Consider the following 12,706-nt stretch of genomic DNA (forward strand, 5'->3'; position numbering starts at 1 on the left):
TTGACGTTAGTCTATACTCACAGGCTTATATTTTCAATAGCGCCTGCGTTTAAAGCGTGTTTGCAAGGAAGGTGATGCTAGGCTCGCCCACGGTGTTTCTTTGTTTGCAGTCATTGGTAGGTTTGTGTGTGTTTACGTGCATAATTGTGTGCTGAAATACGAAGTACCGATGTGTGAACGACAACGTGTAGTAGAAACGTGTAGTGGAGTCTGATAAAGTAGACTGCGGTTAGCGGACTGTTGCTATGCTCTCTTCGTTCGGATTTTGTTTTATGTGTGTGTGTGTGTGTGTGTGTGTGTGTGTGCGTGTGGTTTCCCAAGGAGCTTCAGCTCCTTGATTTTCCGAACCCGGACCATGCATGGAGCTACTATGCCTGTACAGACAGATGACAGCCTTACCTGTGTACTTGTAGACCTATTGCGACTACTACGGCAAGAGTCTTCCGAAGAATCGTAGTCCTTTGTGCACATCTCTGCCATTCAAATTCATGAAATTCATGCAAGCCTCGAGTTTTTGTTGTTGTTGTTGTTGTTTTTTTCTCTCCAAGTGATTGGCGAATTGCCCTACATCATGTCATAGTGCTGTAATACTTTGATGCAAAGTAGAACTGTGATTGTAATACATGTCAATTGAATTTACACACTATAAGATACTCAGACTCAAACGTTACACACACACACAAACAAAAATACCTACATCCCGAGAGCGTGCTTTTTTTTAAGTTGTTATTTTTAACATACTATATCATTGCCCTCGCAAATTCAGCTTTTACAATAATGGATAACTGATAGTTTCGTTGACCTCTTCACAAAATGGGGATGCTCAATTGTTTCCGTTTTTAGTAAGGATGGCAAAATGTCCAAGGTTTTGACAGTTTTCAGATCGCAACGAATGGCAATAGATCGACGTAGTGATGCACTAATGATTTTCACAATGGACCCCCCCCCCCCACACACACACACACACCCAAGACGCTGTGACGAGCTGGTGCATTCATCTAGCCTTAAACCTATATAGACATAGACACGTTATTTTCAGTATATTTTGTATGCATTTCGCCGTGTTGGACCAGGGAGGTGGAAGAGATCCTTCCACCTCCCTGGTTGGACCAAGGAGGTTACTCGCCTATAGTACATACCTCCTTGGTTGGACCGGCTCGGACAAGCTTCGTGGCTGCCCGGAGGTACGTGTGAGTGAGCTGGTCCATGGATCGAGCGTCTTCCTTCTTCATCGGATTCTGTTTAAAGGATTTCTTAAAGGAGAAGTCTCAACAATATTTTTCATAATTTCACGCCATTTAGTACATAATATTGACGGCTTCATGTATAGATGTGTGGAATTTATTGTAGTCCTTGATCAGAGAAATCAATACTCTGAAAAAACCCAAAACAAAACTTGCACTGAACAAGGATGATGACATCGAACATTAATGTAGCAACGTAATTCCATAACAATACCGCTTGATTAACAAGTTCACCTGTGTAGAGTTTATGCATACTTTCTTCTTTTGTTCTGCTTCCTTGAGCCCCCACTCATGCATTCTTATGGTGAGGCTGCCATGTCATCATCTTTGTCCATTGTGATTTGTCATAATTTTGAAAACATTCTTATTCCTCATCCCAATCACTATAAATTCTGCAACTCTGTCCCATGCAGTTTATAACCAATTCATAATTACTAAAATGTAAAAGTCTGAAACTTATCCGGAGGTCTCCTTTAATGCTATTTCAAAATAGTCTGCAAATTTTGCGCATGCGATTACAGCATTGCTGGGTATATGCAAATGTTTACCAACAGTGAGAAAGCTTGTTCGGGCATTGCCGATTTAGATATAGAACCTAAGTGTAGAGATTTAATTTGAACCTTTTATATAGCAGTGCACCCTCCCCTCTGTAATAACATCTATCATCCATTATACACAAATGCACCAGCCCACACCACATGCATATTCACATAAAACTTGCATTTAAGTCTTTTTATATGAAGTATCTTTATTTTCTAATGATTTGAAATTTTCATTCACAGTCCAGAGATATTGTTATATTTTTTTCATTATTTCAAAGTAAACCGGCGTATCCATTGAAACGAGATTAGTATGAAGTGTGCCCAACAGCGAAGCTTCCTGGATGTAGAATTACATCCATATTCGTGCTTTGACCGCTGTTGAAACAAAGAATAAGTTACGCAGAGTAGTCGAAATAATTTTTCTCTCCGAATTTACAACACGCAGGATGTAAACAGACGCCATCAATGCGTTGTGCCTTTTGTCCTCGCTATTACGTAACGCTACACGTTGGTACCATTAATCGACTAATCAAAGTCGATTTTATAGGTCTTTTGCTGCATGCCTGAATCAGCCGGGTTAATAATATTGTAGTAGTCTCAAAGATCATACCCAAGAAGTATCATCCGGTTCAATCCCGAGTTACTTTTGTTTTGTCTTTATATCATCATTTTGTTAGTTTATGATCCTATTTCGTTGTTTTGTAAAAAAAAAAAATAAATAAATAAAAGGGAGGCGGGGGCATCACCCAGTTTGTATCCCCTTTTCTTCCCACTTTAAAGCTCAGTCCCAACAGAGCTTTTCACATGCAGGATTGTGTTTTGAGTTTTGTTTTGTTTTCTGTTTGTTTGATTGTTTGTTTGTTTTTGTTGTTGTTGTTGTTGTTGTTTCTCGTAATGCTTTAGAGAAACAAAACAGCATCCCAAAGAATTTATGCTAGTTCCCTAAACGTGCGGATCAGGCTGTGATGCTTTTCTCTATTCGTAAGGAGCGTAAAAGTTAGACAGAAAACTATCGTATTAGTCATATTAGTTCAGGAGCGAAGCTGGTAGTTTTCCTTTGAGCACCCGATGGTGCAGGAACATATTACATTCATTATAAAATTCATCTTTTTTTTTGTATTCATCCACTGACAAATTAAGAAAAAAAGTGCTTAATTTACGCCTTATGCATACACTATGAAGAAAAGTATATCCAGGGCTGCCAACATTGGAAACTAGTTGAGAGTGAGACTCCCATAGGCCAATGCTGTAATTTAGGAGTCAAAATGAGTGAGATCAATAGAAATGCATGCAAATGAAATAAAGTTTTAGAGTGAGAAAGGACCAAAGTGAGTGAGTCTCACTCTCAATGAGTGAGAGTTGGCAGCCCTGGTATATCCTTATCATTTTCTTCTTATCTGTGTAGATTAATCAGTTCCTTGATAAATCTCCTTTTTGAGTGAGGTTGGTGCACATAATTATATACCGCCGTTTTGTTTTGGCTGTAAAGTACACTTTATGAAAGCTTTAAAAAAAGAAACAACAAACACCAAACCAATAATAGAGGTATAAAGGAGCTGCAAGCTACAAAAACATAACTCCAAAAGAAAGTGACAAATTTCCCACGAAATGTTCAAACTGAAATACGTTGGATAGGAAATAAAGACGATATGACATTTTGAAATTTCACACTTTTTAAAAAACATTACTTGACCAGTCCTTATAAAATATGAATTTTCATATGAGCAAGTGGATGATGTCATGCCCTCACAATTTTTTCGTCTATGTCATACATATGAAATTCGGATTTTTTTTTTCTAAGCGAATACAGGTAAAAGAATATTTCCATACCAAAATTTCTAGCTGAAATATGAGATTTTGGTCATTTCTGTATGTGAAATGAATAAGAAATTGGTGAGAGTGTGGTCATCATCAACTTGCTGATTTGAATTTTCTTAACGACTGGTGAAGAAGTATTTTCCGAAGTATTTTGAAATTTCAGAATGTCATAACGTTCTCAATTCTTATCCAATTTTTATCATTATCACACTGTTCGACAGGGATTTTTTCCCTCTTTCTTATGAAAGTGATAAAATTCTGGCGTGAATTCTTCTTTAAGCAGTGGTCTGTCTGTTTACTTGGTGTCTGCATGGTTTCAACATGTCAGTGTTTTCCCACAGTATTATTATACACAAAAGAACTGTATTACCCGCGATCAACTTACGTAGATCCTGTTTGTCTTTCCACCCAATATTTTTCCCCTTTAATCTGAAGTTCGAGCTTAGTTGGGCTCACCAAATTTGCTATGATCAATAATAATTTATGTAACTAATTTAATACAGTCAAATGAAATTAAATGCTGGAGATATTCTGTCAGACACACAAATATAACACACACACACACACACACACACACATACGCATACACACACTCAATCATGTGCACTATTTCCTTTATGTGTCACAGTATTCCGAAGCTTGCCAGCTGCACGTACCGTCCCTACTGAAGATCTATTATTCCCCGGTCTTTGTAGACCCACGTGATGTCTCTCTTATGGGAAGCCATAGGGCAGTGAGCAATCCGTCTTTGTGGGCAAACAAAGGTTACGGGGCGGTAGAACCTCCGTCTCTGAAAATCGGACTCAAGTTACGGCGAACCTTTGTCTGTTCTTCCAAAGTCGATTTAAAGGTCTACAGATTTACGTCCGATGCCGATTTTTAGATATTTCTTCTAGTATAGGCTCTATCCACTTCAGTTCATCTTTTTCTGTTTTTTTTTCTGTATGATATATGATATGGTATCATATCATATTGTATCATATATCATATGATGATATCATATCATATCATATCATATATCATATTATTATCATATCACATCACTATCACATCACATCACTATCACATCACATCACATCACATCACTTCACATCACATCACATCACATCACATCACATCACATCACATCAAATCATCACATCACATCACATCACATCACATCACTTCACATCACATCACATCACATCACATCACTATCACATCACATCACATCACATCACATCACTTCACATCACATCACATCACATCACATCACATCACGTCACATCACATCACATCCTATCACATCACATCACATCACATCAAATCATCACATCACATCACATCACATCACATCACATCACATCACATCACTTCACATCACATCACATCACATCACATCACATCCTATCACATCACATCACATCACCTCACATCACATCACATCAAATCATCACATCACATCACATCACATCACATCAAATCATCACATCACATCACATCACATCACATCACATCACATCACTATCACATCACATCACATCACATCACATCACATCACTTCACATCACATCACATCACATCACATCACATCACATCACGTCACATCACATCACATCCTATCACATCACATCACATCACATCACATCAAATCATCACATCACATCACATCACATCACATCACATCACATCACATCACATCACATCACATCACATCACTTCACATCACATCACATCACATCACATCCTATCACATCACATCACATCACATCAAATCATCACATCACATCACATCACTTCACATCACATCACATCACATCACATCACATCACATCACATCACATCATCACATCACATCACATCACATCACATCACATCACATCACATCACTTCACATCACATCACATCACATCACATCACATCCTATCACATCACATCACATCACATCACATCAAATCATCACATCACATCACATCACATCACATCACATCACATCACATCACTTCACATCACATCACATCACATCACATCACTATCACATCACATCACATCACATCACTTCACATCACATCACATCACATCACATCACTATCACTATCACATCACATCACATCACATCACATCACATCACATCACAGCTCATCACATCACATCACATCAAATCATCACATCACATCACATCACATCACAGCTCATCACATCACATCACATCACATCACATCACATCACATCACTTCACATCACATCACATCACATCACATCATATCATATCATATCATATCATACCATATTATCATATATCATTTATAGTTATCATATCATAACATAACATATCATATCATTTATACCCTGTATATCGTATCATGTATAATATTTTTTACTGCAGTGTAGATTACCATGCCCTTTAACATAGTTTTGCGTCCTTATGAGAACACCTTGTTCTTTTTAGTTGTATGATAGCAGTAAAAAGAGTAGACCTATATACTCCGAGTACTGATTTCCTTTGTAAGATGTCATTCGGTCCGTGTTATACATTTTATCCACGGGAGTGGGCTTTTAATAGGCGTATCATTATCGAAGCGTGTTTTTTTCGAAAATCACATTAGAATTATTCAATATCAGCGTGGCGGGGCTGGATCGTTCCTTTTGTGTGTCCGTGTTTATTTTGTATTTATTCGTTTCTTCAATCTGTGTTTATGATTTTATGTGACACTTTCGTGAGCAGGTCTAAAGAAAGACGAAAGAATAGTGATGGTGGGATGGGGAAGGTTGAATTACATGCCCATCAGATGCCGTAATACATGATGTATTTAAATTCAGTCATGATCCCTTTCTCGGGGCTTACGTTGCGTTGAACCTTCATTCTTACCGTAGAGGTGGTAGAGATACCCCACTCTCTCTAGTCGGACATCACTAGAAGGTTTTGTAATAAAACGATAGCTCTGTGTCGGTGTAGAACACTCGACTTCAATCTACGTATGCGTAACTTCAGAAGCAGCTGCCCCATTGCGTATGTAGTACCAAGAGAGGGCGCATGTTAAATTCGATGCTATCGTCAGGTGCTCTGTGACATTTGTCTTGTTTTCATGTCACTATACGTGAGTCAAACCAAAGTGATGATCAAAATAAAATGTATGTCAAGTAGCTTGAAGTCCTTTCTCCGTTCGCGTGCAGAATGTCATGGTGAGAGCTTTCAACTTTTTGCTTTCACAAGTGAAAAAAAAAAGTGAAAGCCAAAACAACAAATTTTTATAATCATATCGAAATGTACGAATATGGTGTTATTCATGCGCAGTGTACTCGAGTGTTGCTTTGTATAAGCGCGATAGTTTGACATTTTTAAACGTGAAAGTTAGAGAGTTTCATGCCATTCCTTTTTTCCCTCTTCTGACGTTGACTAAGTAATGTAATGATTAATTTATGATGAAGGTCTCATAATACTTCTCACATGATTTCTCCTAACAAGGAAGGATTTGTTTTGCTGTGTCCCATACCACTTCCTCACGTCCCTGGAGTAATGGCTGGATATTAGTAACCAGAAACGTACACTGAATCGTTTATCGACGCAGAGCTATCAATTTCATTATATCTGGTTATTAATCATAAGCTGTGATTGCTCAAATCAATATGGCGGTGTAGGCCTATACTATGATGTGGTGAGGGTTTGGAGGAAGCCAAACGTGTAGGTTTCTATTTGGGAGCTCCCGAAGCGATCAATAAGTACACAAACTGTGTGCATGCACAGCAGCGTAAAGATAAGAAGTCTGTGATACCGTGCTATACTGTGTAGGTGTGTGTGTTTGTGTGTGTGTACTTGACCGACGGAGCTGTTGTAGCACGCGGATGGTCACGAGGCGACTCAGAATGTGACATTGAAAACCCGTATATCATTAGTAATCGCCATGGAGACGATCTGTATGTGTTTTCTCTAAAATAGGGACCTATGTGTCCGTTCATCTTGGGCGCACGCTTTTGTTTTTCGAAGTGTAATTTTGGGCCAAGACTACAGGAAGCATGTAATGGCAGATTGTGTAGATTCAAGTGTGTAAATGATCCAGAAAGGTAATTTTATCCCCTGCTGCATGTGCAGCTTGGCTGACGAGGAAGAAACCCTTTCTCCAGAATAAACAGTGATAATATTATATTTGCAATATCTTGTAGCATTGCATACTACAAGGGCTACCACACCCATGTGCAAAATGATCAATTGCGTGAGTGTTTGTCTTTGTGTTTGTTTGTTTGTTTGAGGAAGGGCAGATCTTCAATTTGAAATGTAATGAAAAGTGTCTTTAACCACTTCATGACCAGTGTAAAAGTGGATTATGCCCTGAGTAGATTATGCTTTAGTCCAGGAATTGAATTGGTAGTCCATCGTTAATTCAGTGGCGCTAATAAATGACGTCACATGGAAACGTTTCATCTCAATTTAAGTCCTGGCTGTGACGTAACATCTAAAGATTTAAATATCAGAGAAGTTTTAATGACACTTTTCCAACAGGTTATTCCTCAACTTCATTCTTTTTATTGTCGCTGATAACATAATAACTTGATTGGGATGCAGTCTAGTGTTTGTATTACTATAGAGGTGCTAACACTATTTTGTGATATTATTACACAGTGATGAATTATTATCATCCTTTTTATATTTTACTCATCGTTTACGTATTTGTGTCGGCAATTGTTAATTTCCTGTGGATGAACATAAACATACACACATACATATTATGTTCATATACATGTATATAGATATAGATAGATGGATAGATAGATAGATAGATAGATAGATAGATAGATAGATAGATGGATAGATAGACGAATTAAACAAACCGACGAGGGGGTCAAAGTGAAAAGTAACTGAACAAACCAGACTACACAAATTAAGGTTATCGTGTCTCTACTTGTAAAGTATAAAAATCAGTGTGTTTATTCGGCAATTTTTATTTCCTTTCTTTTCATGAAGCTTCCCTGATGTTGAACAGAATATCTGCGCTGGAGATCATCACAAAAGAGACGGTATCTCTCCGGCTGGGCGAGACGAACCAGAGCATCCCGTGCGACGTGCGGCTGGGTCCGGGCGAGGTCGTCTTTGGCTTCTCGTGGCATCGCGACACTCACTCTCCGGACGATCCCGTGGTGAAGGAATTCAAGGGGAAGGAGCAGAAAGACGGAAACTATAGTCTCATGTACAGTCTTTCAAGTGACAGATCGCTGGTTCTGAAACAACCCGTGCAGATATCGGACGAGGGGCAATACTTTTGCAGGGTCATTTTGTCCGGGGCCTCAGCAGAGCGCTTCAGTAATGCCAGTACTATACGTGTGCTTTGTAAGTATGAACAAGAAGCATGATGAGAGAATACGTGGGTGGATTGCTGTATATATCGAGACTTGTAAGAATGAAAAGCCGTCATTTGGAAAGACACATTATCTGTATACCATCGGCAAACGGGATATTCAGTTCGCACCATGTGGGTTGATTAAGGAAGTAAATTATAGTGCTAAGTTATCAAATGATAGGCCTAAGATACGCCAAATGTTTGAGGAAGGAAATTGCTATCAATAACACCGGAGATCTTATTCCTTTGTCTGTTTCTCTGTTTATTCTCCATTTCACATTAATAAAATTATACATGAATTAAAGACAGGTTTCAAAATGGCTGGATTGCCCATCAGATTCATGATTATAATGATTCTGTTTTTCACCACCCAACAACCATTCTGCAGTGATTGATTGACGCGGTGCCGACACGTTCTACTTATCATTATACGTTTTGTGATGTGATGTACACTTCTATAAAAACGGGTGAATGCGGAAAGTGCGTTGAGTATGGATTTATAACGCTACTATTAAAACCACCAACGACCAACAACAAATGGATTTAAATACAAAGTGCATGTGTGTACGTGACAGAGAGAGAGAGAGAGGGAGAGAGAGGGAGGGAGAGGGAGAGAGAGAGGTGCAGTTATCTTGAATGAGCCGATTGTTGATATTTTCTCATAATATTATGACACTTTTGTTAGTCTTTTTAAAAGCAGTGTTATGATATCTTGCCATTATAGTTATGTGACGGTGCGCCCATTTCATTCTTTTATGGTCTCTTTGTCCAGCCGCTCCAAGGGAGCCTTTTCCAACAATAGTTGAATGTGCAAGGTCAGAAGAAGGTGACGAGGAATCCGGTGCTTGTCTGATAGAAGAAGCGGCTGGAAGGAGTCGAAATATAACCTGCGAGGTCGATGGCTTTCGGCCCCTTGTAAAGCTCTCGTGGTGGAACGGAACGCACGAGATGACGGACGCACATAGGACGTTGACAAATAACTCGGACGGGACGCAGTCTATGTCCTCGACGTTGGAAGTTACCGCTAGTCTTTCTACCAGGAGGTTTATCTGCAACGTCAGCGGCGATGCAGTGGGCGGATATCGCATGACGGAGATCCAAGTTGCCGGCACGGAAGGTACAAGGTCAAAGGTCGAAGGGAATGTGAACTTGTGATTTGAGAGAAGACTAATCAGGTCAAAACATGGAAAAAAAGAAGCGTGATTATAGTGATGCATGGCACAATGTAAAGCTAGAAAACACTCTGGTGGTTGTCAACCACGATGTGGATCAATAATTAAGAATATCTAGTAACATGAATTTTGCTGGATATTGCTGTCAGTTAGGACAGATACAACTAAAAAAAAATGGCCATGAGATGGACTTTCGTTAATGGCCGTGCGATTTAACTCTACTCTGTTCTCTTCAATGTTTATATTTTGTCGTTCTTCCCTCTCTTTTTCCTCAGTAATCAGTTCTTCCTTTCATTTTCCCTCTTTTACTCATCCGTCTTTCGCCGTCATCCTCCTCTCTCTTTCCTCTCTTCCTCTGATTTCTTCTCTCTCCTCCATCTCCTCCTCCCCCACCCTGGCTTCTTGTCCTGCTTTTTCTCCTCCAAATCTCCTCTTGTCCCCTCCTCATCTTGTCGCTCCCTTCCTCCTCCCACTGGTAAACATCCATCTCCTCCTCCCCCACCCTTGCTTCTTGTCCTGTTTTTTCTCCTCCAAAACTCCTCTGTCCCCCTCCTCATCATGTCGCTCCCTTCCTCCTCCCACTGGTAAACATCCATCTCCTCCTCCCCTCCCTGGCTTCTTGTCCTGCTTTTTCCCCTCCAAATCTCCTCTGTCCCCCTCCTCATCTTGTCGCTCCCTTCCTCCTCCCACTGGTAAACATCCATCTCCTCCTCCCCTCCCTGGCTTCTTGTCCTGCTTTTTCTCCCCCAAATCTCCTCTGTCCCCCTCCTCATCTTGTCGCTCCCTTCCTCCTCCCACTGGTAAACATCCATCTCCTCCTCCCCTCCCTGGCTTCTTGTCCTACTTTTTCTCCCCCAAATCTCCTCTGTCCCCCTCCTCATCTTGTCGCTCCCTTCCTCCTCCCACTGGTAAACATCCATCTCCTCCTCCCCTCCCTGGCTTCTTGTCCTGCTTTTTCTCCTCCAAATCTCCTCTTTCCCCCTCCTCATCTTGTTGCTCCCTTCCTCCTGCCACTGGTAAACATCCATCTCCTCCTCCCCCTCCCTGGCTTCTTGTCCTGCTCCCCTTGCTTTTTCTCCTCCTAACCCTCCACTTTTCCCCTCCTCATATTGTCACACCCTTCCTCTTCCCACTAGTCTGGTTTCCGGACCCTGTACCAACTGGACTCCGCGGCGACGAGGTCGCCGCCTTTGACAAATCCACCTTAACCTACTCCAGTTTTCGACGTTGAGGGCGTCAATATCCTGTGCAACAAAATAATAAAAGCATTTCCCACTGGTAAACATCCTCCTCCTCCTCCTCCTCCCCTCCCCCTCCCCCCTCTCTCTCATCCTGCAGCTGCTCCCCCTCTAGCCTTTTGATAAGGCCCTCTCGCTGTAAGATGGCTATAACGGGCGAGCGAAGCGAGCCGAGCGCAATCTAGCCTTTTGTCAAGGCCCTCTCGCTGTACCACTCAGCTGGGCTCTCTTCACCATACAGTGAGAGGGCCTTGATAAAAGGCTAAGCGCAACCCCACTCGGCTGGGCTCTCTTCACTATACAGCGAGACGGCCTTGACAAATAGCTACTTCCCCCTCCTTCTCCCTCTAGTAAATATCCTCCTCCTCCTCCCTCCCCTCCTCCTCCTTTTCTTTGTCCTCTGAAACCTTGTTATCTTTCTCCCCATCTTTCTGCTCCTCGTTTACGTAGACTTTTTTGGTTACTTTGACAATCCCTTCAATCCCTGCAACAGCGCCTTTTGACTAAAAAGATTGGGGAAGACAGTGCAACGCCATACTAATCTTCTATATGCTATAAAATCATACCTCTCCTATAACATGTTTTTCATTTCCATCCAGTGGGAGGGTCTCCACTTGTCGTGATTATTGTCATCGTCATCGCTCTCCTCGTCGTTCTACTTGTACTGCTGATCGTGATCGTGCTCATCTTGAAGAGCAGGAGGAGATCGAAGCGGAGGGCGAGATCAAGTCCCCAGCAACTCTCTGACATGGAGCGAGGAGCCGGTAAGAATTGAAGAATGATGATGATGTTCATAGGCGGAGGGGGGGGGGGGGGGGGCAGGGGCGAAGTCAATTGAACGAACTACGGGAGATTGATCACAGTATAATTTGAATCTGACAGTGAAAACAAATAAATGATAAATTCAGATATCCAACATTTTTTTTTCTAACACAATCCAAAACGAAAACAAACAAGCATTATTTTATGCATATATCGTATTTATGCAAACATCACGATCTCGTATATCTGTCGTTCAAAGAAAAATTAAGCAACTCTTGATGTACAGAAATTCAGGAGACCATCACCATAAGTGAACGCTTGACGAGGACAATGACCTCAGAAATGATAGTCTAAACAATACGACATTGTAGGAATAATGATAAAAGTCACCACTCGATGAGTGACGATAAAGAGAAAGGGAGGGAAGAATTTTCCTGAAAGAACATAAATGAATAAACAGATAAATAAATAAATAAATAAAAAAATAAGAAAATAAAAAAAAATGTGCTCAATGTTCATTCCCTGGGAATAATAGTACAGCAACCCTACCACGTCACCGCATCTATAGGGATCTTATCCCACCCCCACATTCTCTTCTCTCTCCCTCTCTCTCTCTCT

General features: G+C 40.7%; 1 protein-coding gene across 1 annotated transcript in view; it reads left to right on the forward strand.

Moving 5' to 3' along the window:
• The window catches only part of LOC139719549 (uncharacterized), a 31,472-nt gene extending 19,371 nt beyond the window's left edge, over positions 1–12,101 (forward strand). The window contains exons 2-4 of the mRNA XM_071630961.1: positions 8,544–8,906; positions 9,689–10,033; positions 11,926–12,101. Coding sequence (XP_071487062.1) covers positions 8,544–8,906; positions 9,689–10,033; positions 11,926–12,101 — 884 coding nt within the window. The remainder of the gene's footprint in view (positions 1–8,543; positions 8,907–9,688; positions 10,034–11,925) is intronic.
• The last annotated feature ends 605 nt before the right edge of the window (positions 12,102–12,706 follow it).

The sequence above is a fragment of the Diadema antillarum genome, unplaced genomic scaffold (assembly GCF_040938485.1).
Source record: "Diadema antillarum isolate AM-2024a unplaced genomic scaffold, OU_Dant_1.0 scf00000112, whole genome shotgun sequence".
NCBI classification, from domain to species: Eukaryota; Metazoa; Echinodermata; class Echinoidea; order Diadematoida; family Diadematidae; genus Diadema; species Diadema antillarum.